Source organism: Camarhynchus parvulus, chromosome 15 (assembly GCF_901933205.1).
Source record: "Camarhynchus parvulus chromosome 15, STF_HiC, whole genome shotgun sequence".
Lineage (NCBI taxonomy): Eukaryota > Metazoa > Chordata > Aves > Passeriformes > Thraupidae > Camarhynchus > Camarhynchus parvulus.
The window spans coordinates 11,117,583-11,143,049 of record NC_044585.1 but is presented as its reverse complement, the minus strand read 5'-3'; the positions used below and the strand labels follow the sequence as shown (position 1 = coordinate 11,143,049).

At 45.7% G+C, this 25,467-nt stretch overlaps 2 protein-coding genes across 2 annotated transcripts; one reads left to right on the top strand and one right to left on the bottom strand.

The window, feature by feature from the left end:
• Nucleotides 1-71: 71 nt before the first annotated feature.
• Nucleotides 72-9,699, top strand: TMEM120B (transmembrane protein 120B). The gene is made up of 12 exons (XM_030958801.1): nucleotides 72-196; nucleotides 2,447-2,565; nucleotides 3,484-3,600; nucleotides 4,350-4,409; nucleotides 4,972-5,067; nucleotides 6,076-6,165; nucleotides 6,622-6,687; nucleotides 7,605-7,666; nucleotides 7,917-8,009; nucleotides 8,394-8,458; nucleotides 8,614-8,682; nucleotides 8,894-9,699. The coding sequence occupies exons 1-12, from the start codon at nucleotides 125-127 to the stop codon at nucleotides 9,005-9,007; spliced, it is 1,023 nt and encodes a 340-aa protein (XP_030814661.1). The 5' UTR covers nucleotides 72-124; the 3' UTR covers nucleotides 9,008-9,699.
• Nucleotides 9,700-10,967: 1,268 nt separating this feature from the next.
• Nucleotides 10,968-21,291, bottom strand: RHOF (ras homolog family member F, filopodia associated). The gene is made up of 5 exons (XM_030958802.1): nucleotides 21,127-21,291; nucleotides 20,891-20,978; nucleotides 14,865-14,974; nucleotides 14,015-14,149; nucleotides 10,968-11,921 (listed from the first exon to the last, which is right to left on the bottom strand). The coding sequence occupies exons 1-5, from the start codon at nucleotides 21,289-21,291 to the stop codon at nucleotides 11,757-11,759; spliced, it is 663 nt and encodes a 220-aa protein (XP_030814662.1). The 3' UTR covers nucleotides 10,968-11,756.
• Between the last annotated feature and the right edge of the window lie 4,176 nt (nucleotides 21,292-25,467).

The window sequence follows — 25,467 nt, the reverse complement described above, 5'->3', positions numbered from 1 at the left end:
CGGGGGGCGGGGCCGCGCCCGTGACCGCGCGCGATGACGTCAGCGGCGCACGCGGCGCGCGGGCCCGGGGGTGCGGGCGGCGGGCGCGCGCCGCGGCCCGGGGAGGTGGCGCGGCCCCGCGGCCATGCGGGAGCAGCAGCTGGAGCGGAGCCTCGGCGAGTGGCGGGAGCTGGAGGAGGAGTTCCGGCAGCTCCAGGTGAGCGGGGGGCTGCGGGGCCTCGCGGGGCATCGCGGTGCCTCCCCCGCCTGCGCGGACGCGGCTTCCCCCGCGCTGCCCTTGCCGGTTCTGCTTCGCATCGCGATGCGGGGCCGGCCCCGACTCGCCCCGCCCGGCAGGAGCGGGACCGGGGGTCCCCACCGCCGGCCACATCCCCGGGGCGGCTCGGCGGGAGCAGCCGGAGGTGCGGGAGGGCTCCCCCCAGCCCCGAGCGTGCTCGCTGCCCTCGCTGCGGCCGCGGGTGCCCGCACGGAGCGGGGATCCCGTGCATCCCTCCCTGCACGGCCCCCGCACACAGCCCGTGCCCCGCTACCCGCACGGGACAGCCCAGACCGAGCCCTGGCCGTGCTCCCGGTCCCTCTGAGGATGCACCAAGATGTGGTGCCGCGGTTCCCGTTGCTGGAGAAAGGATGGAAAAAGGGGACGCGGCGCGGTCGTGCCGCAAAGAGCAGTGCGGGCAGCGCCTGTCCCGCAAGCATCTCCTGGCCGAGTCTGATTTCCCGTGGTGGGATCCACGGGTCCAAGTGCTGTTTTTCCATCTTGCAAAAGTGCATTGAGGGACAGAAAGGCCTCGGAGTGGGGGCCAAGAGCTGTTCTACAAGATGCTTTTACCTCCATAAACCTTCCCTTCCTTCCCTGCTTGTCATCAGTGCTGCACCTATACACGTGCTTAAAATCTTAAAGCCAGTTTTAGAGTACGACTGGCTTTTCTCACTCTGGAGGCTGTTTTAGCCTCTTTTAGACTGTTAAACAGAACGTGCATGCGAAAAAAAAGTGTGATCTCCACATTTAGCTTGTTTCTTAATTAAAACTCAGTTCAGGTTGTACTCCTGTTAGCAGAAACAAGGGTTGGGTGCTGGGGGAGACCAGCTGGCGTGGTTTTGTTGGTCACTTGTTTGCTGTGTGCACCTTCTCGACAAACTCCCTGCCTTAGTCTGACCTAAACCACAGTAAATGTCAGTGATTGTCCCTGCCTCAGTTTCCCCACCTGGAAAAAGAAAGTAGAAACACTTTTTGGTGGGGTGGCAGCTGCTGGTGGTCGAGGTGTCAGGATTAGTGCTGTAGAGGTGTGCTCAGCAAAACCAAAGTGAGACTGAAACGGTGAGAGCTGCAGTGCCTGTATGGGGTTAGTTTGGTTATTAAGGTCTTTAAATCAGACACTGGAGCTTGTTTTGGATTGTTCTTGTAAATAAAGAACAGCTAGCAGGTGGGTCCTGGCAAGGAGGAGAGCAAGGATTTGGTTTGTGTGGTTTCACCACCATGTTTATGCTCTGGGAAGAGCACTGGGAATTTCCTGTGGTTCTTGGTGTGCTGGTAGGTGAAGCAGCTGTGTAACCCACACTCTCTTGGCACTAACTCTGCAAACTCTGTTTTCCAACTTATTATAGGTCTTAAAATTGGCTCAGAGGTCATTGCTTGGTGCTTGGAGAGCCCTTCCTGAGACCTCTCTCATGAGGAGGGGGCAAAATCCTTGCAAAAGGTGGAAAAGCAGAGCCTGGGTATCCCCGAGTGCAGGGAGGGGGGAGAGCAGAGGCTCCTCTCAATGGGTTTGCAGTTGGTTGTCCTCGTTATGGCTGAGCACTAATTGGGGGCTTCAGGGGACCAATGAGCTGTGATAAAGCAGTTCCTCCCAGGGAGCATCTGAGGCCAGAGGCAGGGACATCAGCTCAGCTCTTTAAACCAGAATATGGGGCAGTAGGTTGCTTGAATATCTGTAGGGTTTGGATGGCAGTGATGGCCAGGAGGTGCCTAAACCCTCAGCCATGGATTTATGCCTGGGGCTGTGTCTTTCCCTTCCCTCCCCCACTCTGTTAGGTCCTCACTTATTTTCTCCAAGATTTAATCTGGCTGTGAAATCGGAGTGCCTGCTCTGTGATTTAGCCACCATTTGATGGGCATGGATCAGGATCAAATGGAGGATTAGGGGATTCAAGGATTAGGGGCTTCATTGCAGGGTGGGATGGGAGTGAGGAGCTCCTGAGTGGGAAAGCTCTTCAAAGAGGCAATGAGATGAGTGTAGAGGATGCTTTTCCTCCTGCAGGAATTTCATCAGTGTCCATTTAAGCCCTATTGTACTGGTTTGGCATCTTCCCCTCCTTGCTTGTTAAAGAGGTGCCTGTTGTATCCCATAAAACCAGGATTTTCCTGGTTTCCCTTGGAGGTGAGGACCAAATGCTATGAATAACCTAGGAGGGCTCTTCCTACCAACCATCTCCTTTTCTCCTGCAGGAAACACACAAAGTTTACAGGCAGAAACTGGAAGAAGTCACCAGCTTGCAGACAGCCTGCAGCAGCTCCATACAGCGGCAGAAGAAGACACTGAGGGATCTGAAGCACAGCCTGCAACGGTAACAGGAGTCTGGAGGGTGGAGGAGGCAGGGATGGGATGGGATGGGATAGTTCTCCTTCCCAAGGGCTGAAATGTTTGGATTTTTAGTACTTTTACTAGACAATCTATGTTGCAGTGCTAAAGTTGTTCCATATTACAGCCAAGTAAAGTGTTCATTAGTGCATGAGAAAGGGAGTCCTGTAAATAAAGACATTTAAGGGAGCTGGTGTGGGTTTCTTCCTTACAGTGTGTGCTGTGCATTGCAGGGCTGTGCAGCTTCTGGCTGTGCCAGGTGAGCAATGCTTTGCTCTGTAAACTGCACTGGAAGAGCAACATCAGTCATTGAACCTGAAGGTGTAACTTGCTCCTGGGTGGATTTACAGGAGGGAACTGTCTCTGGCTGCTTGGCTGATCCCAGGAGCCACGGGCTGAATTCCTTGTGTGCAGGCCTGAGTACAGCACCTCTGACACCACAGGCTGCTGGCTCTGCTGCTCACTGCTCTCTGGTTAACATTAATTACTAAAACCACAGTTTGTCAGGAAATCATCAGCTCTGTGTCCTGTTAGATCCTGAAATACTTCATACCTGAAAAGCTGCAGCCTCTGCAAGGGCAATGCCTGAAACCATACACAGAATTCCCAGGGTGGAGGGAGTTCCTGCAGAAAAATACAATATTCCCATGCAATCCTGTCACGGAGCTGATGGAAAGGGAAGCTGATTTATAAACCAACTGGTTAAAGCAACCTACAGCAGCATAAACCTGGCAGTGAAATAAAGTCGTGATAAGCCAAATGGTTCCTCAGAAATACAGGAGCAAAGCATCAGCTCCCAGAGCCAGCTTTTTAACAGCCTGGATTTTATGACAACATTATTTTCCTTCAAATAAAAAGGAGGTGAAAACATGAACAGGAATATCTTGTTTCTGTGTTCTTGCAGGTGCAAGCCCAGAGCAAGTCCTGAGGAGTTTGCTCTCATTCAGGAGATCAGCAGCCAGATCAAGGAGAGGCAGAATGCCTTCTTTGACATGGAAGCCTACCTGCCCAAGAGGAATGGGTATGTGCTCCACCAGGGAGGCTTGTGTGCTCCAGGAATTTTGGATTTTTAAATGTTCACAGCAATGCTCTTTGTTCCTGAAGGAAAAGGTTGAAGAAAGACATGTAAAATTGGATTAGTCATAAATCTCTTGCTGAGCTGCTGTGTCAGTTGTACACAGAATTCATTAGCTGTGAGTGGATGTAAATGTGTGTGGGCAGTGCAGGTTTTCTGTTAAAATGACAGTAACCTGCACTGGCAAGGGATTGCGCAGTTCACTGTTCCACACTGATGTTTTCCTGGGATAAGTTTTTTGAGGGCTGAATCAGAACAAGACTTTTATCTTTTTTTTAATAATATTTTTAACCAGCTTTATCTTTTGCTTCAAGCAGGGTTGCTAGGACAGAGTTATATGAGTGTCAAGGGCTGTGTGATGCTGCAACCCCTCAGAAGTTTCTAACAGAAACTTTTCTTCGAAATCCTCCCTGTGTTTGGGTTTGGCCAGTGCACCCTACGTATATTGCCCTTAGACTGTAGTGCAAAAAAGGGACCAGGAAAATAAGGCTTTTCAGTAACTTCCTAGAAATGCTGACCAATATTTCCATGTGTAAAGCCTCTTCTGTGGTCTTTCCCTCCAGTTTGTATTAACTAAAAACCTTCAGCAAACGTGGCTTTGGCAGAGCCACTGTCTCATCACCTTGCTATAGATCATTCTGTGGTGTTCAAATAAAACAATTAACTTGGGTCTGCTCTTGGCTTTTGTCTTCCAGCCTGTACTTAAATCTGGTGCTGGGAAATGTGAATGTCACTCTCCTGAGCAACCAGGCAAAGTGAGTGAGCCTCCCACATGTGTGAGTTTGGGTTTCTCTGGGGCCAACTGTGGGTGTGGACTGAAGCCCAGAGAGGGAATGGGTTTCTCTTAGACCTGAGAAGTGAAATGTTGAGGGTGGGTGACTGGACTATGACATGGGGATAAGCTGACATCTTATGTAGCTCCAATTAATTCCCTTTATTGCTTGCTTTTAAGCCCAGCTCAGCCTGTGGCCTTCATTGTAAAAGTGTTTGGAGTTTTTTTGTGCTGAAAAATGGTGCTGTGACTTCTAGGCATACAGTGCTCCAGAAAATGGAGATATATATATATATATATTTTTAAAATCTTGTCATGCCAACCCAGAAACCAGCTCTGATGGACTTAGGGCATTGTGTTGCAGCTGGCACAGACCCTCCCTGCAGGCAGAACACTGCCTTTCCCCACTGTCCACTGCTTTTCTCAGAGTTTCAGCAAAACCCTTGTATCTGGGCTTCATATTTGGCTTTGTATGTAGTTTGAAAAGGTGAAGCCACATTCCAGTCAAACATTTGTTTGTGTCCACAAACACTGTTTCCTTCCAGGTTTGCCTACAAGGACGAGTATGAGAAGTTCAAACTTTATCTGACAATAATCTTGTTACTGGGGGCTGTTGCCTGCAGGTGTTTTCTCCACTACAGGTAAGCTGCATTTTTATTTCTTATCAAGTGTTTTGCATAAAATTGTGCTGAGTTTGAGTTATCTTATGCACTGTTAAGGACAGTTAGACAGCTCAGGTGCTGTTTAGGCTTTGAGCAATTGGGCAGCAGGACACCTGCACTTCTTCAACTCTGGCAGGAGCTGTATTTTAGCTAATTGTTTTTCCTTTTTAAAAGGAAAGTCCAACATCACATTTCCTGATGATGCTAAAAATGGATGTTGTTATTCTGGCATCATGCTGTCGTTGGGAACAAACAGCTGGTTGTACTTGTGGGTTGTCCCAGGCAGGGACCAACACTGTGCTGCAGCTCTGGGGTAACAAAAGCAACAAAAGAGAATTTGTGTGAAATAATCAGACTTGAAACATTACCTCTAGGTTGTGATAAAGTGTGTGAGCGCCAACAAGCTTCTATTATTCAGTTTTGCTTAAAAACCAGGAAGATGTTGGAGCCACGCACTTCCACCACAGTCTCTGTGTGTCTGAGTGAATGCAGGATTGTACCAGGGGTGATGCTGCCCTGTAAAGAGGCTGCCCCAAGTCCTCTTGGCTTCAGGAGTTTGCAAATGGCAAAATAAAGTTTTGGTGTTTTGCTCCAAAGCATAATGCTCTTCCATTATTTTAGTTGATTGGATTTATATAGATCTCATGGAATCTCCTCATTGAATTAGCCTGGAAAGGCCTCTCTAAATTGGATCATCTGCTGCTTCTGTGGTGCTTTCTCTCCTTGAGCAGCACTTAATGTCATCCCTGCATACCTGCTTATCAGCTCAGGATCTGCAGTGTTGGATCCCAGGGTAAAAGGGGCTGGAGCCTGGCAGTGCTGCCCGTGTGTGCAGTGCTGCATGTGGGTTACAGACGTTCAGGATGGGACTTTGTGTCCGTAGCCTCACTTGGGCAGGTTTTCATCTAGGAAAAACAGGGATTTTTAAAATGCCTCTTTATAATTAACAAGAGGGTTTTTTACTCTGTGTTTTTTTGTGTTTAACAGGGTGACAGATGAAGTGTTTAACTTTCTGTTGGTGTGGTATTACTGCACGCTGACGATACGGGAGAGCATTCTCATTAGCAATGGCTCAAGGTACAGTGCCACCTGCACAAACCATGAAAACATGAAATGTCCTTAAGGAAAACCAGGCAACAAAAAGGGATTCAGCCTGGCGCTGAAACCCAGCAAACCCGAGATGCTGATGGCCTCTCTTGTCACTCTCCTCCTCCCTGGTCACTTCCAAAGGCATGTATGGCCACCTGAGGTTTGGAGAGAGAGCAGCTGCAGTTCCTGAGAGTCCCCAAGTTTCTGGTCCAAGGTGTTGGCTGGGTTTGGTAGCTGTAGGTTGTAGATGTGTCTGGGATGTGTGTCCTGCCTTGTGTTAGAGGTCACACATCTTTGGTTGGAAATGCCACAGCATTCCTTGTGGGGAATTGACTTGGGACATCTGCTTTGTTCCCATTTTTGGATCATTTTTTGCCTGTAAGGCTGGACTTCAGTGCTGAAATCCATGTTTCTTGTCTAACTGCCATGTTTTTTACTGCTCAGGATCAAAGGCTGGTGGGTGTCTCATCACTACGTTTCCACGTTCCTGTCTGGAGTGATGTTAACGTGGTGAGTCTGCTCCTGCCTGCTTGAGGTGCTTCAAGCCTGTTTCATGGTGTTTACATCATCTGAGCATTTAAATCCAGTGTGACCATGAAGCTGTGGCCACAGGACGTATGGCAGCGTGTCAACCTTAATAGTTGTTTGATGTTACAGATGTTTTCAATGATAAATACAACACTGTAAGTTTGTATTTACATTGCTGGTTAAAAAAAGAGAAAGAAATGCAAACCCTGTGGCTGTAGTTGGGCTGGTGATGGCAAAATCTCTGCAAGTCTCCCAGTTTCTGTCTCTGTACTGAAGGAAACAAGCAGCACTTTGCTTAGAGGAAGGACACCACAAAATGGATATTTGGTGCCTTTACTGAGCCTTGATTAGAGAGTTTAAAGCAAAAAATTCAAGCTACCCCCTTGCAGAGGATGGTGGTGGTGGTCAGACAACCCATGATGCACTCCCTGTGCAGCCTGTCTCAATTTGGGCATGAACTGATGAGTTAATTACTAAGAATTGTTTTAAAACAACAGAAGCTTCTGCCCTGAATCTGTAAGGGGCTGACAGTGGCTGGGGCAGGCAGTCCTTGCCCTCCATCCATCCTGAGCTGCCCTCAGGATAAGCAGCACAGCCACCCCCTGTTGCAGTGCTGGGATTCTTGATGCAGATGATGCTGAATGACTTTGCTGCCTGGAGAAAACTGTGATAAAGGATGAGAGGGGACAGCACTTATCCTTGTTAGAGAGGGGAAACCTAATCAATGAGAGCACTTCCTGTGGCTGTAGCACCTACCAGGACTCCCAGTGGGTGGAATGGGCTGGGCACCAGCTGCTGGTTCGTTTGCTAATGGCATCAGGCCTGGTGGTGAAGGGGAAGGGGTGGATGCATTGGATGCTTTTAGCAGATTAATGGAACTCCCCATGTTCTGCTTCCAGGCCGGATGGACTCATGTATCAGATGTTTCGCAGTCAATTTTTAGCATTTTCAATATTTCAGAGTGAGTATATCTTACCTTGCTAATTCAGGGGGTAAAGTCATTTTGTGTTATATGTGCTTAGAATAAAACACTTTCATTTGGTAAATACTGGAATATTAAACTGTAAGAATATAAAGATTGTGTACAAATATGCAATCTACAAATATAAGCAATAATTAAATGCTGTTGGATTAAATATTATTAAAGTATTTTGATACTTACCATATTTCTGAATAACCAATGGAGTGATGTTTTCTCTCTCCTTCTCCAGGCTGTGTTCAGTTCTTACAGTATTATTACCAAAGGGGCTGCCTCTATAGGCTCCGGGCTTTGGGGGAGAGAAACCACTTGGACCTTACAGTAGGTGAGATCTCCTGCTATGCTTTCTTTGCACAGGTTTTGGGTGCAGTGATAGGGAGGGAGAGGGCTGTGTGCCCCCCCATTGCAGAGCTGTCCCCTCCCTGGCTGCCTGTGTCCCAAGGCTGGAAGGGCAGTGAGACTTTTATCCCCCTCCTCAGGTCCTGTAGGTCAGGAGCAGAGGAATCTGATTTTTGTCAGCGTTTGAGGAGACTGAGATGGAGGTTTTGGTCATCCCTAACTTTATCCTCCTCCAGCTATCATAATTTCAAACAAATATTTTTACTTCATAGGAATAGCCCTCATGGGGTCATCTGGGTGGGGAGGAACTGCAGGTTCAGTCCTGGCTCTTCCATGCTCACACTCTGCCTCTTCTGTCGACCTTTTCCAGAAGGATTCCAGTCCTGGATGTGGCGAGGGCTGACGTTTCTCCTTCCCTTCTTGTTCTTTGGGCATGTAAGTTGGGTGATCCCCTCCTCCCTCTGCAGCGCAGTGTCTGCTGCTGCACCACCCAAAGGGGCTTTGGATCACACACAGCCATGACAAACGTTTCCAAGGCTTAATTCTTTTTGCTCATAATTAAATTGCCTTTTTTCTTTTCCCCTTTGCAGTTCTGGCAGCTATACAATGCAATCACTCTTTTCAGATTGTCAAGGCACAAGGAATGCAAAGAATGGCAGGTGTGTGTTGGCTCTGCTCAGAAGCACAGAGCAGGGCAGAGGGGGTGCCTGACCACATCCTGAAAGATATTTGGGCATCTGACTCCATTTAAATATCTCAGGAAAATGTAGCACAGAGCCCATTCTGTGTCTGGTAGAGCCCAGCAGTGCTGACTATAATCCATGTTGTAATATCACAAGGTAATAAATGCTGCTTCCTCTTCCCTTTCAGGTTTTTGTGTTGGCTTTCACATTCCTGCTGCTGTTCCTTGGGAACTTCCTCACTACTCTCAAGGTGGTGCACGCTAAACTGCAGAAGAACAAAGAGAAGGTGAAGAAGCTGTGACTGCCCCTGTTCCCAGTGTGCATCCATGCCTGTGCCCCCAGCAGGGCTGGGTGTGGGACAGATCCTGCTCAGCCCCAGCCAGGCCATGGATGGGCTCGGAAGGACTCGCCTGTCCCCGTGTTTGGTAAAGGACTCTGCCAGCACAGACTCAGTATTAATGCAAGCATGGCTCTCCAGTCACACTCCTGCTATTTATGTATATTTAATATAAAATGTATTTGCTTCTGGGGTTTTTGTTCTGTATATAGAGCAGCATGCACCTGCCTGGCGAAGCACCAGCGTTGGGGGAAATGTGGGATCTACTGTAATTCCAATTCTGGAATGATACCTGACACTTTCCAGTTTTATTATTTAAATTCTGGGTATTGAATTTAATGGGGTTTATGAACACTCTGGGTGGATCAGTAATATAGAATGAATGCTGTTTTTCAAGGCATTTGTTTAAGGCATATTCTCAGTGGCAATACTAACCTGTGTGTACTGTGAAAAGAAAATACTCATCTTTGTACCATACTGCTGCTATATACACTTCTGAAAAGCTATTTAAGGAAGAGGAATTCCTCCTTTGAAAACAAAATCATGCAAGTAAAAGCAGTTTTTAAATGGCAGGGAAGTCTGCTAGCCCTTTTCCAGGGAGACCAGGTCATTTGTCCAGGCCTGAAAGAACCTAAAATAAACCATTCAATATGCAACTGCCTCTGCCCTTGTTTAGTAACAAGCCCTTGGGTTGATTTTTGAGGCATGGTTCTGGAAAGGGGAGGACAGGCTCAGCTCAAATATGAAATACTTTCTTTAGATGCTGCACTTGTACCAATAATGAAGAGAAGGGAAATGCTGGGTCAAGGGGATGGCAGGGGACAAACACTGACTGCTTCCCTGCTAAAGTCCTTGTGCTGCTTGAATTTACACTCACTCATTGAAACACCTTTTTTTGGGTGCTGTAACTTCTGTACCTCCTCAGGCAGCTGCAGCACTGAGCTGCCTTGGTCTGTCTTTCCCAACAGTGAAAGCCAGCACAAAGCCCAAACTGGGCACATCCTGTGGCAGTGTGAGTGACAAACACTGCCCTCCTCCCCAGAGGGTGCTCACCAGGGGACAGATAATGCACCACAGGCTTGAGATGGATTCATCACTTCTGTTGCTCAGGCTAGCAAAATTACCTTTGCTGTGTCACTGTCCTGTGGGCATGAACAATAAACTGCAATTTGCAGAATTTCAACAGTTTTCACACCAGCTGGGCTGTGTTTTGCTGTCTTTTACACGCCCTGTAAAGTTTTTTGTTTTACTCCTTGAACTCTCAGTTTATGAGATCTAAATTATTGTCTGTTGAGAGCAATGCTGGAAGCTTGTTCTGCAAGGGTGATTAACATGAGTTCTGCAACCTGAGAAACTCAGATTAAAAAAGCCAGAGTGATTTCCACTGGGCAGCTGATGGTGAATGGGTCACTTCCTGAACGTTGGTGTTTCAGTTTCGTACTGAGTGAGGTGAGGAGCGGTTCTTTTAGTGACAAGTGGAGAAAAGGCTGCACAATTCTTCAAGATTTTTCTATAGTCAAGGATGTGCACAAACTTCCAATTAATTTAATTTCCCATTTTAGGCTCATAAGTGCTTAAAAATCTCAATTAAATCAAAACAAGTTAGGAAAAAAAAGAAAAATATTTTTCGAGGGTCAAGACCTGTTTACCTGCATGTAAAATAATAATGGTGGCTTGCTCCAAAACAGTTTTGCATCAGCTGGTCATGAACAGTTTGCCTTACACAGAAAGCTCATTTTCCCTCTCAGGTTTGGTTTTTGATGAGTACAAACTAAGGATTGTTCCTGCAGTCTGAGATCTCAGGGGATGTGCAAAAGAACCAGGACATAGGAGGCACATGGACCAGGGTGTGCAGTGGGAGCCTCCCTGATCCTTAGACAACTGACACTTTCATCACAAAAGGAAAATTTTAATTTATACCAGCAGAGATGATTTCACAAGTGAATGAATTTTTCCTCCAGTGTGCACCATGATTTGCATCTGTCTTGTATTAAATAGGCTGTAAATGTTTATCACAAGACTGACTTAACATTACATGTAGTAGCTGCTTGGAGTACTTCTAAATTTGAGCGCTGTAAATTAACTGTTTCCCATGATACTCCATTATCTAATTGGAGCAACTGATATATTTCCACTGATAAATGCCACTTTCCATTCCAGCAGCAGGCCTTGAAGAACTCTGAGGTGCAGGTCTGCAGAGGGGGTGGTGGATGTTCCATCTGCATTCAGGGGGCAGCTTGAGGCCAACTCCTGCCATTGCCACCAAGAAATTAACTTGAAAATGTTAAGACAAAACTTCTTCTGTCTCTTCTTCTGCCTGATAAGTTGCTTTAACATTGCTGCTGAAAGATGTGAGTTTTCTACTGGAAAAAGGCAGTAAATTGTAGCTCTAACATGCCACAATTATTTTGCAGAGGAACAAAAACCCCAACACTAAGTTACATAGTAGCAGTTGCTGTTCATTGCAGTTTAAATAGTGAGTTGTTCACACTTAGAAGCAAAAGCCAGATGGGTGAAGGCACACAGCATGAGTTAACTGTGATAAACAGCTTTGAAAATTCCGTGAGAACAGTATAACAAAAGTGCAAAAATACTAAAAATAATTAAAATTTCAAAATAAAAATTGCCCTAGGAATACAAACAAGTTTAAAAAAAAGTTTTTAAAGTGAAACTTCTATAAAATCTGAATCACTTGGCTCTCATGCAGTCCAGATCATAACACTGAGCACACTTTCCGTTTCCTGTGGCCCTTGGCTTTCTTCATGGCACTCAGTGCAATGGTTGTGGCTTCTTTAAAAACATTTTCTATGTTCTCACGACATTTTGCTGAGCATTCCAGGTAAATTTGTGCATTAATCTCCTTGCAAGCTGCCTCACCCTGGAAAGAACAAAAAGGTAAGAAAAGATGTAATTTTGGTGATGAGTGAAGGAAGGTGAATTGGGAAGAAAGGGAATTAATTTGTACATCTTTGCAATCTTGAAGAAAGCAGCTGCCTCTGAGTGCAGTGCTAGAGTGTGAGTGGCATTGGTAATAAACTGAAGCACTGTAAATAAACTTGGTGTTTTTCCACTCTGTTGAACCAAAGCCTGGCCTAAGAGTTCAGAGCATTAGAGACTCTTGAGATGCAGAGTCCTGATAGCACAAAAATATTCTCAGTATTGAATTTCTTTACACTAAATGCTGAGGTAGGTACTTAAGTGAGGATAAGATGTCTTCATGGTAGTATTTTTTTCAGGCCTGACCTTAACTATTCTGTGCTGTCACCTTTAGTAATGAATGTCACATGCAAGGACAGAATCTGCACTGATGCCTTGCCTTGTTTTGCTGGTGCACATGCAGGAACCTTGACTTTTGCTTTGAAGCATCACAAGGGCTCAGCCAAAATCCTCATAAAAACAAACGGGTGCCTGCATTTCTCAGCCATGCAATGGGAACATGCTTGAAACTAAAATATTTCCATGCAATGCTGGTTGTGTGAAATCACTACAGGCAAAGCACAGTGATTTCTTACTTGTGATCCTTTTATTGTCCCTGCAGAGCCAGCCCCCAGGTTTGACTTGTGAGCCTTTTACTGTGAATTCCATGTCTGCAAGCCATGGCTCACAGACTCTGCAATTATTCATTGTAATCTCTGGGAGTGGGGTCACTTGGGCTTTTATCGGGGGGGAGGGAGGACATTTCTTCATATTTAAGCAGTTTGTCTCCTTCCAGTTGTTTGCAAGCTGCAGTGGTGGCAGATACTGTTCAGATCCTCTGGGCCTGGCATAGGAAGCATCGTGTCATGTGGCTCAAGGTGCCATCAGCTGTAAAAAACTGAGGTAGAGCATATTTCAGGGAGGAAAAACCAACTGGGAGGGCTCACACAGGAGACAAAGTTTGTATAACATGTGGATCCTTGAGTTAACTGCAAGAGGCCTCAACAGATTGGCCAGAAGTGTCTGTTGCTTGTCTGGAACCTCTCACGTGAGGATGATGAAGGGAGTTATTCATGCAAACAAGGGACAATCTGCAACTGTTCACAGTGACAGGCTGGGACCTCATCTTGTGTGCAAGGGAGACAAACTAAAAGGCCCAGCATGGTTTTGTGGTGATGCAGTGGCAGTTTATTTTCCTGCTGTTTAGAAGAAGTGGTGATTCACTCAAGGTCGCAGTGCACTTGACCCTGTTCCCTGGACATGTGTCTCAGTTTGAAAGCTGCTGTTCTTGCTCTGAGGTGAGAGGAGAAGGATGGCTTTGTAGTTTAGAAAAAGGAAAAAGAAAAATTGGAGGACCAGAGCAGAAAGGCCTTGTGTGACATGGAACAAGCTGTTCCATCACTGTTTCTCCTGTACCTAGGACAGCTATGCCAGTGACATAACACTACTCATAAATCTAACTGCCTCATAATACTTAGAGATACTGATAATATGTAGTTTTCCTAAGATTACTTTAGAGACTTCAAAGAACAGTCTCTCATGTCAGAGAAACCTTGCAGATGTTCTTGCTATTGGCCTTGAAAGGATTTATTTTTAAGCGGGATTTGCAAAACACATTTATTCCAGAATGGTCATACTGGAATGGGTTTCCTAACATCTCCAGCCTTTGTCACAGTACTGATCGAAGCACCAGTGATGGCTGCAGTGTAGGATAATAACAATTATGAAGGAAGTCCAGCAAACTTGTTAAGGCTTACAAACTTGTAACAGTAATAACCCAGCTGTGAAAGAAGAATGAGATGCCATTAGCATAGAAGGCGGATAGTTGTGTCCTTTAAAACTGCTCAGATTTCTCTTTACTTTGGCACTAAAAATGGGTGGTGATTTGACCACTTCCAAAAACAACTTACAGAAAGCTCTGTTAGTGCTGTCAACCATTTCTTCATCTGGATCACCTAATTTTGCAGCGTCTGTGATCGTACCTGTGAGGAGCAATGCCATCACGTGCTTTATCTCCTGCCAAGAGGCCACCACTGTAGAAACACTGAGGTTTACCTGGTTGTAGGTGATGGGCTCCTGCCTGGCAGCCCTGAGCCTGCGCAGCTGCTCCTTGTCCTTCCGAAGGTCTGTCTTGCAGCCGATCAGCACGAGCGGGACACCCCGGCAGAAGTGATTCACTTCAGGGTACCACTGGGGGCAGGAAAACAAAACTTTTACATCTGGTTTTTATTTTGTTGTTTGTTTCCTGAAATCAAAACAATACAGCCAAGCAGCATTTAATGTAAGTTGCAATTTTAGAGTTTTGGAGTTGGTCTAGTGGGGGGAGCTCAACATGCACTATTTACATCCCAGAAATGTTTGAAAGTCCTACCCAAAGTCAGCTGCTTTATAAAAACATAGTGGCATCTGTCTCTATGCCAAAATGTTTATTTACCATCTGTTTAAATTCTGAGGAGCTCTTCTAAAGGCACATTTCAAAACAGAATTTGGACTAAGTCTTGCTTTGTTTTCCTGGTGCTATGTCCAAGAATGCTTTGGAATGTTACAGAAATCCCAGCACAGAGAAGTGGTTGCTCTCATCTCTCCCCTGAAAATAAATACACACGTGATGGAAGTAGTCTTGACTCTAAGAAGGCAATGTTGGTTGTGTGATATTGCTACAGACAAAGCAGTGATTTAATTGCTGGTGTTTGGTCTTTTTAGTGAGAGTCAGCCCTGGTCCCGAGCACTTAGGAGCCATGGAGAGGTGAGCCCCAGGTCTAAGGTCTGTTCCCTGCAGCTCAGTGCAGGATGAGTGATCTGGGCATCCACACACCCAGGGTACACGATCCTAAAAGCACCAGCATTTCTAATCTGACATCTTGTCACATATCAGGCATGTGTAATTCATTTAGAAGCCTCTTACCTTGGCTGCTACATTATCATAGCTAGTGGGGTTCATGACATCGTAACAAATTAACACCACGTTGGTGTTCTGGTAAGAAAGGGGCCGCAGCCGATCGTAGTCCTCCTGCCCTGAAACACACACGATGGTTTGGATGAAGAAATCTCTGTCCTGAGCAAGCAGAACAATGGGGATATGTACAGACACATACTGGAGATCAAAAACAATTGTACTATAATTTCACACTTGTAAAATTCCTTCCCTTGAGTACAGGAGATTCCCCCTCACTGACAAAACTGATGGTTTAGAATACAGAAATCATCCTTGTCAGGTTTTAACAAAAAGCCTGCTTTGTCTACTTGCTGAGGGTTTAGAAGCAGTTCTAAACACTAACTGCCAAGTTGGACAGGAATGGTGAAGTAGAAACCTTAGTGGCAAACCTGCTTTTCCCAGCCTGGTGAGCTGAGAGGAAGCAGTGATTACACACAGGATTGTACAAGCCATGCTGCAGCATGAGCCAGGCTTAACTGGCCTTTGAAGCAGGACTCCCCAGCAGATCTGAGGGAATTCTGATGAATTCTGGAAAAGCAGGGGATTTGTCATATTTCTGATTAGGGATATTCTAGCATGTGATGTGACAAGAGGAAGCTGATTTGCTTCAGACTTGTACTCTTCCCCTTACAGTAATCACCGTGCCAGGTCTGAAGGTGTCTTGCTCTGAGAGATTAAGTTCAAGAAAGCAGTAATTCCCAGATACAGCTGGCAGCTCAGGAAAAAAACCCAATCTTTTTCATTTAATAAGGAAGGAAGCATGATTCAAGCAGTCTTTAGAAGGTGCATCTGAATGCTGGAATCAGGCACGTGTCTGTGATGTACTGAATTTCCACAAGGAGAACTGGGAATCCTGTTCCTTCCCACCATCACCACAATCCACACACAAACCAGAAACTGCCCTACGGGGAAGTTCCACAACTCAAATCTTCATGTTGATATTTCAAATGAAGAAATGCAGAAAATTTCAGTGTGCCCCAACTTTACAGCAATGATTCCTGCTCTCAGGTCAAAGTCACGTACTCATCACTTGCCAACATTTTTGTCTCCAGCCTGAAGAACTGCAGATACTAGAAGGCCAATAATACTGCAATATTTTTCTCCCTTCCTTAATTTAAATGATTGGTTCATATACATTTTATTCCAAGGCAATCCTGCTGGATAAGCTATTACTCAGTTTGCCTGAGATGTTTGCACAATGGGAATCTTGGACTTGGACCATTTTTTATTTTAGCTTCCACAACATCCATGGGCTCTGTGGGGAGGTGCAGAACAAAGAGGGATTGATATCTCAGGGTTTAATCCAGAAATAATACACAATTGACAAAATTATGCATGTTGTATAAACATTCAGAGCAAAGATTGTACTGCTTATCCCTTCTTATTCTCCCAAACCATCTACTTGTTTGTAACTGATTTGCCATTTTGTTGCTGAGATAATCCCTTAAATGCATTAAATACATCAGGTGCCAAACTTTTTTTTTCCCTCCTAACTTCCTCTAGTGCTGTGTAAAGTTTTCCTTGTTGAAGTTCAGGCCTCGGAGTTTCTAACAACATAACTTGTAAAATTAAAAGGTCCTCTGAGTTGTTGTTGGCAATTGGTGAGGCAGACAGGGCTGTCCCTTTGTGAGAAACATGTTTATTTACTTGGAATCTGAACAAACCTCTAAATTCACACTCTCCTGGATGGGATAACAGAAAAAGTGTCTGTAATTATGTGACACAATGTGTTGTGTTGCAGGTCAAAAACTACAGATATGCCCTGGTGAACTGCTCCTTCATCTTCAAATCCATTTTATGTTATGGGTTTTAAAGCAAACAAAAAATGCATGAGAAAATGCTGTGTAAAACACGGCTCTGTGTGCATTTGGAATGTTGGATACAGAGTGCAGAACAGGGTGGGGTGCAGGGAGCAGAAGGGGAAGGTGAGATGGCAATTGCTTAACCTGTGTTACAGCTGGGTGGTTGCAGCACTCCCGGGGAAGGAGGAGGAAGCTGCTCTTCAGAAGCTCAGATGCAGCTCCTCAGCTGCTGAGGATGTAACGGGACCCAGACCAAGCTGTATCTAAACACAGACATCCCCCTCTCTGAAAACAATCCCTTTCACCCCCTGTCCTCAAGTGCTGCTGCTGAAATGCAAGAAAGGGCCTGGGAGACTTTTTTTTCTCTGTAAAGCTGCTCAGTCTGTGGTCAGAGCTAATTTGGCGGAGATTTAGGTCTTTTTAATAAGAGTTTTAAAAAGGAGGAACAGAGGTGAACCTAAGCAGTAACTGAATGTCTATGCAAAGCCCTGTGTGTGCTTCCTCAAATACAGGTAGCTCTTTTCTTTCCCCAGTTAACATGCTGTGGAGGAGTTGGTTAAGTATCTGCCTGCGTGTGAGCCCATCTGTGACCCCTCTGTCTTCCTTGATTCATTGCACCGACAGAGATTTTGGGTTCTTTTAAAGAAAAAGCTCCACCCAACTGAATTCACCTAAAATTTGCTAATTCTCTGCCAAGCTCGCAGTCCTGTGTGCCTCTGGGAGATGCTGTGTAACCACATGACTGCAGTCAAGCCCTGTGCTGGGGAGGGAGCTCTGGTGGTGGCTGAGGGTGAACAGGAGAAGTGAAACCACAGGTCTCAGTGTCATGTGCATGTTCACATCTGTCTGCTCTTCCTCGCCCTTTTGCCCATGCACCACCAAAGAAGTGCCAGCCTGTGAGCTGCTTGCCAGTTATGTTTTTTCCCCAGTCAGTTTAAAACAAATTGGGAAATGGACATTCTTGGCAGGAAGAAAACTGGTAGGAGAGGACACTTGGGGCAAGAGGAGGGGCACACATCAATTAAAAAATTGGGATTTTTGTCTTACTCAGGTATGACTTCCTGTCAAAGTTATGAGAAATTATTCTTGCATTCAAGAATTCTGGCTTTTAAAATTTCTCTGAAGACCTTGTGCTTCTGTCATCAGAGACCTGAAAAACCTCTCTGGAGGCCTTGCATGTGCTTCCTGTCAGGCAGAGCAAGTACCCACAATGATGAGGCATTACTTCCTCCCCAGCCCAGCCCAGCAGTGCTCTGCTCTCTGCTCTGAGAAACTCCTGCACCAGGAATTGAGCCTCGTGTAACTGCACCTCGGGCATCAACACTGCCCCCTTGGCATGGAAAAACTACAGAGTTCATTTACCTCTCAGTGCCTTTGCCTCTGCCAAGCACAGCTGGAAGTGGAAACTTTTAATTGAAAAAGCAGCTGCAAAGGCAGCTTGCAGACCAGACAAGTGACGTGACAAAGCCTTTACACATTGCGTATGTGTACCACCAACTTCCTGCAACAGCAAGAAGTGTTTGAGGAGGAAGACACAGTACCACAGTACAAAACGCTCACCAGAAATTATTTTTCTGGTACATGTTAGATTAATCCATTAAGTTAATTTCTTACCAAAATTCTTGTCAAGAAAAGAATACCTTTTATATCTTGAAACATTTGTTTCTTAAGCTTTTTGTTTGTGTCCTCCTCCCTCAGTAAGTAGGACAAGATCAAATGTTTGAGCAGCACAGGACTTGACAATACAAAGAATCCTTCCAACTTCAAACAGCCCATGGAGCTGAACCTGTCCTTTACCTTTCCATGATGCTGAAGTACACCCAGCTCTATTTACCGTTGCTCCAAGCAAGATCCTAAAAATACACAACTCTTGGTGCTAGTCTAGCCCTTAAGGAACTCAAAATCAGTTTTGTAATATTAAAAACAGGATGAGACTAAAATGTGTACTCAAGTGAGTCCTTCCTCTAGCAAAACTTCTAGTGAGTCCTTCCGCTAGCAAAACTTCCAGTTACAGAAAGAGGCTGAAAAGCTGCTTGAATTAGTTTGACAGAGTTTATAGATATGTAACATAAAACTATGTAAGCAGCTTTGAACCAGAACCAAAATTAAGGTTTTTCCTCCTCCCAATTAAATGTCTTCATCCAGGTGACAATCTCCCTGCTTTCTTTCTTGCTGTGTCTTATGGAAAGCAGAAGAAATTTAACGGGAAGGGAGGAGACAAGTGTCAATAGATTCAAGAAACTTGTAGCCTTGTGGCCATGGTGCTGTTTTGGGAGGTGAAAAATGTTGGGTTTCAAGGTTTCCAGATGAGACATGGAAAGCAGTTGTTCTTTCACACCAACCATGGCAGCTCCACTTCCCAAAGTGTCCCACAAGACATAAAATACAACACCCACTGTTCTCCAGTGGAGCAGTGCTTTAGTCCAAAACAGTTTTTACAGCTGTGAATTCAATGTGGAAGGGACACACTAGGAGTTATATGCATAAACAGGGAAATTACAGGACATGGGGTAATGGTTTTAAACTATCAGAGGGCACATTTGCAATAGAGACAAAGGAGAAATTTTTTCACAATGAGGCACAGGCTGACCAGAGAAGCTGTGGCTGCTCTATCCACGAGAACATCCAAGGTCAGCTTGGAAAAGGCCCTGAGCAACCTGATCTAGTTAAAGATGTCCTTGCTAATTTTAAAGGTCCCTTCCCACCCAAAGTGTCCTGATGCTGCAATGAGCCATGAGCTCAGTGAGCAGTCCCTGGGCTGCTGGGGGCTGCAGGGCTGGTGCAGAGCTGAGCTCTGAGACACGAGGAGCTGTGCACCCCTGCCAGGCTCAGGAGAGCTCAGTGTTGCAAGGCTGCACCTGCCCAGCCCACTGCCACCTCTGGAGCCAGCCCCTGCTCCTTACAGCCTGGAACAGACTCCAAAGGCAAATGCTGGAATGTGTGGCACGGGGATTTTAAATGAGAGCCCAGAACTATGTGGCAGGCAAAAAATCCACACTGACAGCAAACAAATATAAAAATCATGAGTGCAGTGGCAGGTTCTTGGTGCCAACACCCTGTATTAAGGAAATTCCCCTTTGGTTGCTCACAGCAGATTCCAGTCCTTCTCTTTTCCTCTAAGGCTTAGACCCAAACCCCTTGCCATCCAGTAAAAGGTATGTTATCCCAACTAAATGGACTTAGAGCAGTAACACTGACTCAAGAAGACACATCGACAAATTGGGTGCCCAGGATCTTAGTACACTGTAATAAAAATTAGCAGTGAAATTCACTTTTAGATTAAAAGCCTTTTAAATTATGTTTTCAGCTATCACTTGCAGTATACAAGAAGGTAAGTGTGTTTTATTACTATTAAAAATGACTGGACTGCATTTGGTTCTTATTTGTCTTGGTGTAAATTTGGAACAACTCCACAGGCTTGAACTGAAACAGATGATTTACACTGAGCTGAAACCCAGCACGTGTCAATTTTAGGGTTCATTTAGGAAAGCAGCTGGATAACAGTCTGGGAACTTTGAGTGAAGTTGAACACAAACCATTTCACAAGTTCTTCAAATGAACCTGAACACCTATCAGCATTTTCAAATAACTTTTACTGCCACGGCCTTTTGATTTTGAGCACAAACCAGCCTTTTTCTCCTTCCCTATTCAATCACACATGGCAGCAGATTAAAATGTTTTCCTGGCTGATTGTATTATGCTTTGCATCTGGGAATTGGGTTTTAATACTTCCAGATATGGTTGCTATTTGATGTTTCTGAATTAATTAGGTTGTTAAGATAATGAACGAGTTGATGACCAGAACTGCCATTAGACGATCAATTCTTTTTTTTCTGGAAGGCACGTTGATATGCAACAGGTCGTGGTGGTTGGTTTGTTTGTACTTTCCTCTCTGGCAGTCTTACCTGCAATGCTATGGTTAAACTATGCTGGTAGAGAAGAAATTTGAAAACCTGTCCAACTTTACAGCCTTCAAATACTGGGCTGATTTAAGCTGACACTGAAAAATCTGCTGGAACAGAAACTGGGGGTGCGTGCGCTCACAGGAGAAACACTTTACAGTTTCTGCTTATTTGCCTGAAGTTACGAAAGGCTGGGCCGGGTTTGGGCTCAGTCCCAGGCCAATGTCCCCAAGTGCTGCCCTGGCAGTGGCCGCACACGCAGCCGCCCTCGCAGGAAAGTGGAGCCCCTTACCTGCGGTGTCGTACAGGTTCAGGGTGACCTCCTTCTTCCCCACCGTCACACTCGTTGTGTACTTCTCAAAAACAGAGGGCGCGTATTGCTGCAAAGGGAGAAGGATCCCGATGATCTCAGAGCCTTTTCCAGCCTCAATGGACTCAGTGATTGTGAGAAGCGGCGTTGGCGGGGCCCAAGCGCTGGGGCCGGCCCCGGCTGCGGCCCCCAGCCCCGCGGGGGTGGCAGCCCCTCACCTCGGGGAAGGAGCCCTTGGCGTACACCATCAGCAGCGACGTCTTCCCACAGCCTCCGTCGCCCACGATCACCACCTTCACCTCCTTCCTGCCCGACGGGGCGGCCGCGGGGCCGCGGGGCTGCTCCGCCGCACCCTCGGGCACGGCCCCGTTGGCCGCCTCCATGGAGCGGGAGCGGAGCGGGCCCGCTGAGGGCGCAGCGCGGCCGGGACGCGCCTCCGCTCGCCCTGCGCGCCCGGGGCGGGCAGAGCCGCCCGCGCCCCGCCGCGGATTGGCCGCGCCGCCGCCTCAGGTGCCGCAGGGCCCCGCCCGGGCCCCCCCGGACTCTGGGGGAGCCTCTCCCGGAGCCGCGGCCTCATCGCCGGCCCGCGGCCGCCCGCAGGCTGCGGCTGCTCGGGGTCACGGCGCGAAGGCCCCTCAGCCCCGCCGGGGCTGCTCTGCCCGCCCGTCCCGCCGGGCAGCCCTCGAGGCTCCATCCCCGGGACCATCCCTTTGCCTTTCCACCCGCACACGCTATCCCCATTTATTTATTAATTCCCGTTCCATTTGTTCCCACAGGGAGCCCCTCCAGCGCCGCGCTGGGTCCCGCCAAGCGGCCGGCGCTGAGGGAACGCTGCAGCTCAGCGCCCGTGTGTGACCAGTCCTGAGGGCCGAGTGGGGCCAGGCGCGGCGAGGGCAGCGAGAGACCCCCGAGGCACCCCCGAAAGGCACCTTGGTGCTGGCACTGCCAGTGACTCACGGCTTGTTTGCCACCGATTTATTGCTTGGGAAAGAACCGACAGCTCTGCTCGTCATCTGCTCACCATCCAAGGTGAGCTGCAATGAAAATAACTGGAATTTCTCATTTTAATTGCAGGGATGCGATGGCCCCAGGCTTCCATGTGGCGTTTTTGGTACCATGGATCGCAGGGGATCACAACCACTGGGTATGTTTGGCTCTTATGATGGGGATCATAACTGCTAAATTATGTTTGGTTCCAATGCACAGGTCAGGGGAGTGACACTGAGTTTTGGACAGACCTGCTCAGGTGCAAATCCATCACCATTCAGCACAAAAAAACCCCACGTTTCTTTCCTGGCAGGAATTAGCAGTGTACTCTATCTTAAGTAAGTTTGTTTATAAGAAATAAAAATTCCCTCAACTTTTTTTTTTTTTAAATACCACTTGTGGAAATAGCAACAAACCCCTAAGGACACGCTAGGGTGTAGCAAGACCGTTTAATTCAAGTAGGAAAAAAAAAAAAAACCCAAACCACAATTCGAGCAAGGCTTTTCATTTTCCCCTGCGCAGTTGTGTCACTAGATGGCCTTCCAGACCCGATACAAACACCGCTGCACTCGGGCAAGGAGGATCGTGCTTTGTGCACAGGGCAAACAAAAAGCTAGGAAAGGATATTTCTGCAATAGACAAGAAGAAGGATCTGTAATACTTAACACAGTATCATATAACTCAAATTACAACAATAAAAAAGCGTTCAAATTCACATCTATTTAAAATTCACCATTTTCCTATGGAAAAAGTTGATGCAAGCACATAGAATTTGACAAAAAATGCTTTATGAGCCATAGGCTTATAAATCTTATCTGGAATACAGGAAAAGCCATCAGCTCCTGTCCAGTGTAATGGCTGAGAGCGTTCCAATGGCACAGGAATGGATGGGCCAGGAAAGAATTTGTTTTATCCTGAAGTGGTTTATTTGGACCTGGCTCAAACCCAGTATCACACTATGTATGACACAATCAGCAGCTAGAGTTAACAGTCATCCTGTAACTGAAGAATTCAGGGGGATTTTTTCAAGTCAATTATTTCCATAAAAAGGTGATTTTCGGGGGGATAAAAGTATTTTGTCGTTCATTATTAATTTGTGAAGTTTTGCTTTTTCTTTTTGTTTTTGGGGTTTTTTTTCCAAGTTTCACAAAACAATCTTTACATTTCTCACAGCTCTGTCTCCTTGTACATTCTATACTTAAAGAAACTTCTAGATTTGTACACCTTTAGATTTGGCATGAAACAACAAAAAATAAGCAGATTACAAATACAACTGTAAACACTCCAAAGTGTTTACAGTAATGGATGTTCTACTTGTAATGAGTCAACTTATTATGGATGAAATACAACATTTCAGTGTCTCAGGTACTTAATTTTAATTAGCAGCTATGCAGTGCTTTAGACATATCATTTGGGTTTGGGCAAAAGCTGAGCCTATTTTGCTGACTCCAAAAAAAGCAACATCTAAAATGGAATTGTGCCACTGATTTAAATGGAAGAAGATTCAACCCTCTATTACTGAAATTCAAATATGATCATTACTAATTGCAAGTGTCCTTCTCTAGTTCAGTTTTGGCCCGTACATTGATTTTGGCACAAGTTCTTTCATCAAAAGCTTACACATCTGCAGCTCAGGGGTCAATGTGTGTTTGTGGAGATTCTCAGTGAGCACAACCAAGCCAGGGCATTTGTGGGGTATGGAAAATATCTGTGCTCCAATCCTAGTGCCAATTTGTTGCTTCATGATCACCAAGGAAAAAGTTAGGAAGGAGTGAAAGGTTGGCACACTGCTTAGGAAAACTGCTGGGACTTTGTGATTTTTAAAAGATGCTTTAACACTCTGGATGGTATTGATGGGTAATTCAGGTTAGTTATGAAAACACCCCCAAAAAGACTCACAGATTAGGTTCAATATTGTTTGCACACACCATCTGCTGCATACTCCTATTGTTAGTTTATTTGGTAACACACACTGGACAAGAATGGGGACCTGTTCTTCCTTATTGTCATCAGAACTATGTTCCTGAAATACACTTCATTTTTTCCTTCCCAGTTTACAAAGACTTCAACATAATAACAAACCCCCTTTATGTCCAAGGGAATATTCATAAACTTAGTTAAGAAAGTGCATAACAAGACAGAGCCTTAAATATTTATTTTTTAACATTACCAGTGACATTAATTATTTGTGCTTTCAGCTATGAAGTCCCACTCCAGCATGTACTGAGCAAGAGCAATGCCTTGAAAAATTCACTATACAAAAGACAGACCCTAAGAAATGGGATTTACCAAGTAAGTCAAGTGAATCTCTGATAAATTTCAGATGTTGTACAAGGCCAGCAATTGCTTGTCATGTGCACACAGATTCTTACTGAGGGAGTCTCTGTCCCATGGAATTTATTATGGGCAGGGCACAGAAGGAAGGGGGAATTATGATGGGGGAGAGCGGAACTATCCCTGCACACAGCACAAAGTTCTGGTGACAGAATCATTGTGAGAGGAGAAGCCTATGACAAAGCAGGTGTATACTGCTCAAGGTGATTCCTCCTGTTTACAGAACAAATGAACAAAATTGTTTTTCAGTTGTGCTTTTGCTCACAGTGCCAACACTGCTCTGACCCTCACTAAACCCTCCACACAATTTCCAGAATCAAAGCTCCCCAGTGTCCTTGACTTTCAGCTGCTTCTCAGTCTCCATTTCTGCAGTGTTTCTCGCTGTTCCTCTCACACATGCAGAGCTCAACCATCTGCTCCTCATGGCCTGATATTTTACACACATGCCCCCACCCTGAAAAATCCCTTGGGCCACATGATTCACCATCTATTCAAACCTTGCCATGTGCCTGGTTTTTTGTGTGGTAGCTCCTACTGATGTCAATCCCTTGTTCCATAAGGGCTCTCAATTGCCCTTTTCACTGAAGGCAAGGTGGCTGTAACACCTGCCAATCTCTGAGACGTTTAACCCAGCCTAAAACATTATTACATTGTTGTTTGGCTGAGTAGGAACCATATTTTTTTTCCCAGTGGGAAGTGCTGCCAGAAAGGCATTAACTTTCCAGACTATTAAGTAATATGGAAAAATTATATTTCAGTAAGAAAATTTCCTTTCTGCCTTTTCATGCCTTAGAAATAGTTCCTGTTTCACTTGGCTCAAGTAGCCCCTGCACTAAATCAGTGCAGAAATCTTTGGATAAACTCTTAAGTAAAATCTGTCCAAATGCTACCAGGGAGTTCAGAGGGTTGGGAAAGAAATCAGGACAAGGGTCTGCAAGGGGAGGTGTGAGACAAATTAAGACACACAACTCATCAAAATCAGGCAGAGAATATTCAGTCAATCTAATGTAGTTTGGACAAACTTTATTCATAAACCACACACTCATGACTACCTGGTGAGCAGCTATTTATAGGAAACACAAACTATATCTTGGCTCTTTTCTCTGGTATTCTTTAAATCAGGGGTGCCAACTGTGTGGGCCAAATATGGCCACCCTGATACATGCATGGCCAACGTGCTGTGTTTTGAATTTCATCTTTCATTAGAAATTGAGTTCTTGGCTTTGCAGCTGTGGAGG

Bases quoted from the DNA above. Each gene is read 5' to 3' on its own strand.
- TMEM120B (XM_030958801.1), top strand. From the start codon at position 125: ATGCGGGAGCAGCAGCTGGAGCGGAGCCTCGGCGAGTGGCGGGAGCTG. The intron at 4,410-4,971 runs GTGAGTGAGCCT...GTTTCCTTCCAG, and splicing joins CTCCTGAGCAACCAGGCAAA to GTTTGCCTACAAGGACGAGT. The intron at 7,667-7,916 runs GTGAGTATATCT...CTCCTTCTCCAG, and splicing joins AGCATTTTCAATATTTCAGA to GCTGTGTTCAGTTCTTACAG.
- RHOF (XM_030958802.1), bottom strand. From the start codon at position 21,291: ATGGAGGCGGCCAACGGGGCCGTGCCCGAGGGTGCGGCGGAGCAGCCC. The intron at 14,975-20,890 runs GTAAGGGGCTCC...TGTGTGTTTCAG, and splicing joins GAACCTGTACGACACCGCAG to GGCAGGAGGACTACGATCGG. The intron at 11,922-14,014 runs GTAAACCTCAGT...TGTTCTTTCCAG, and splicing joins AGCCCATCACCTACAACCAG to GGTGAGGCAGCTTGCAAGGA.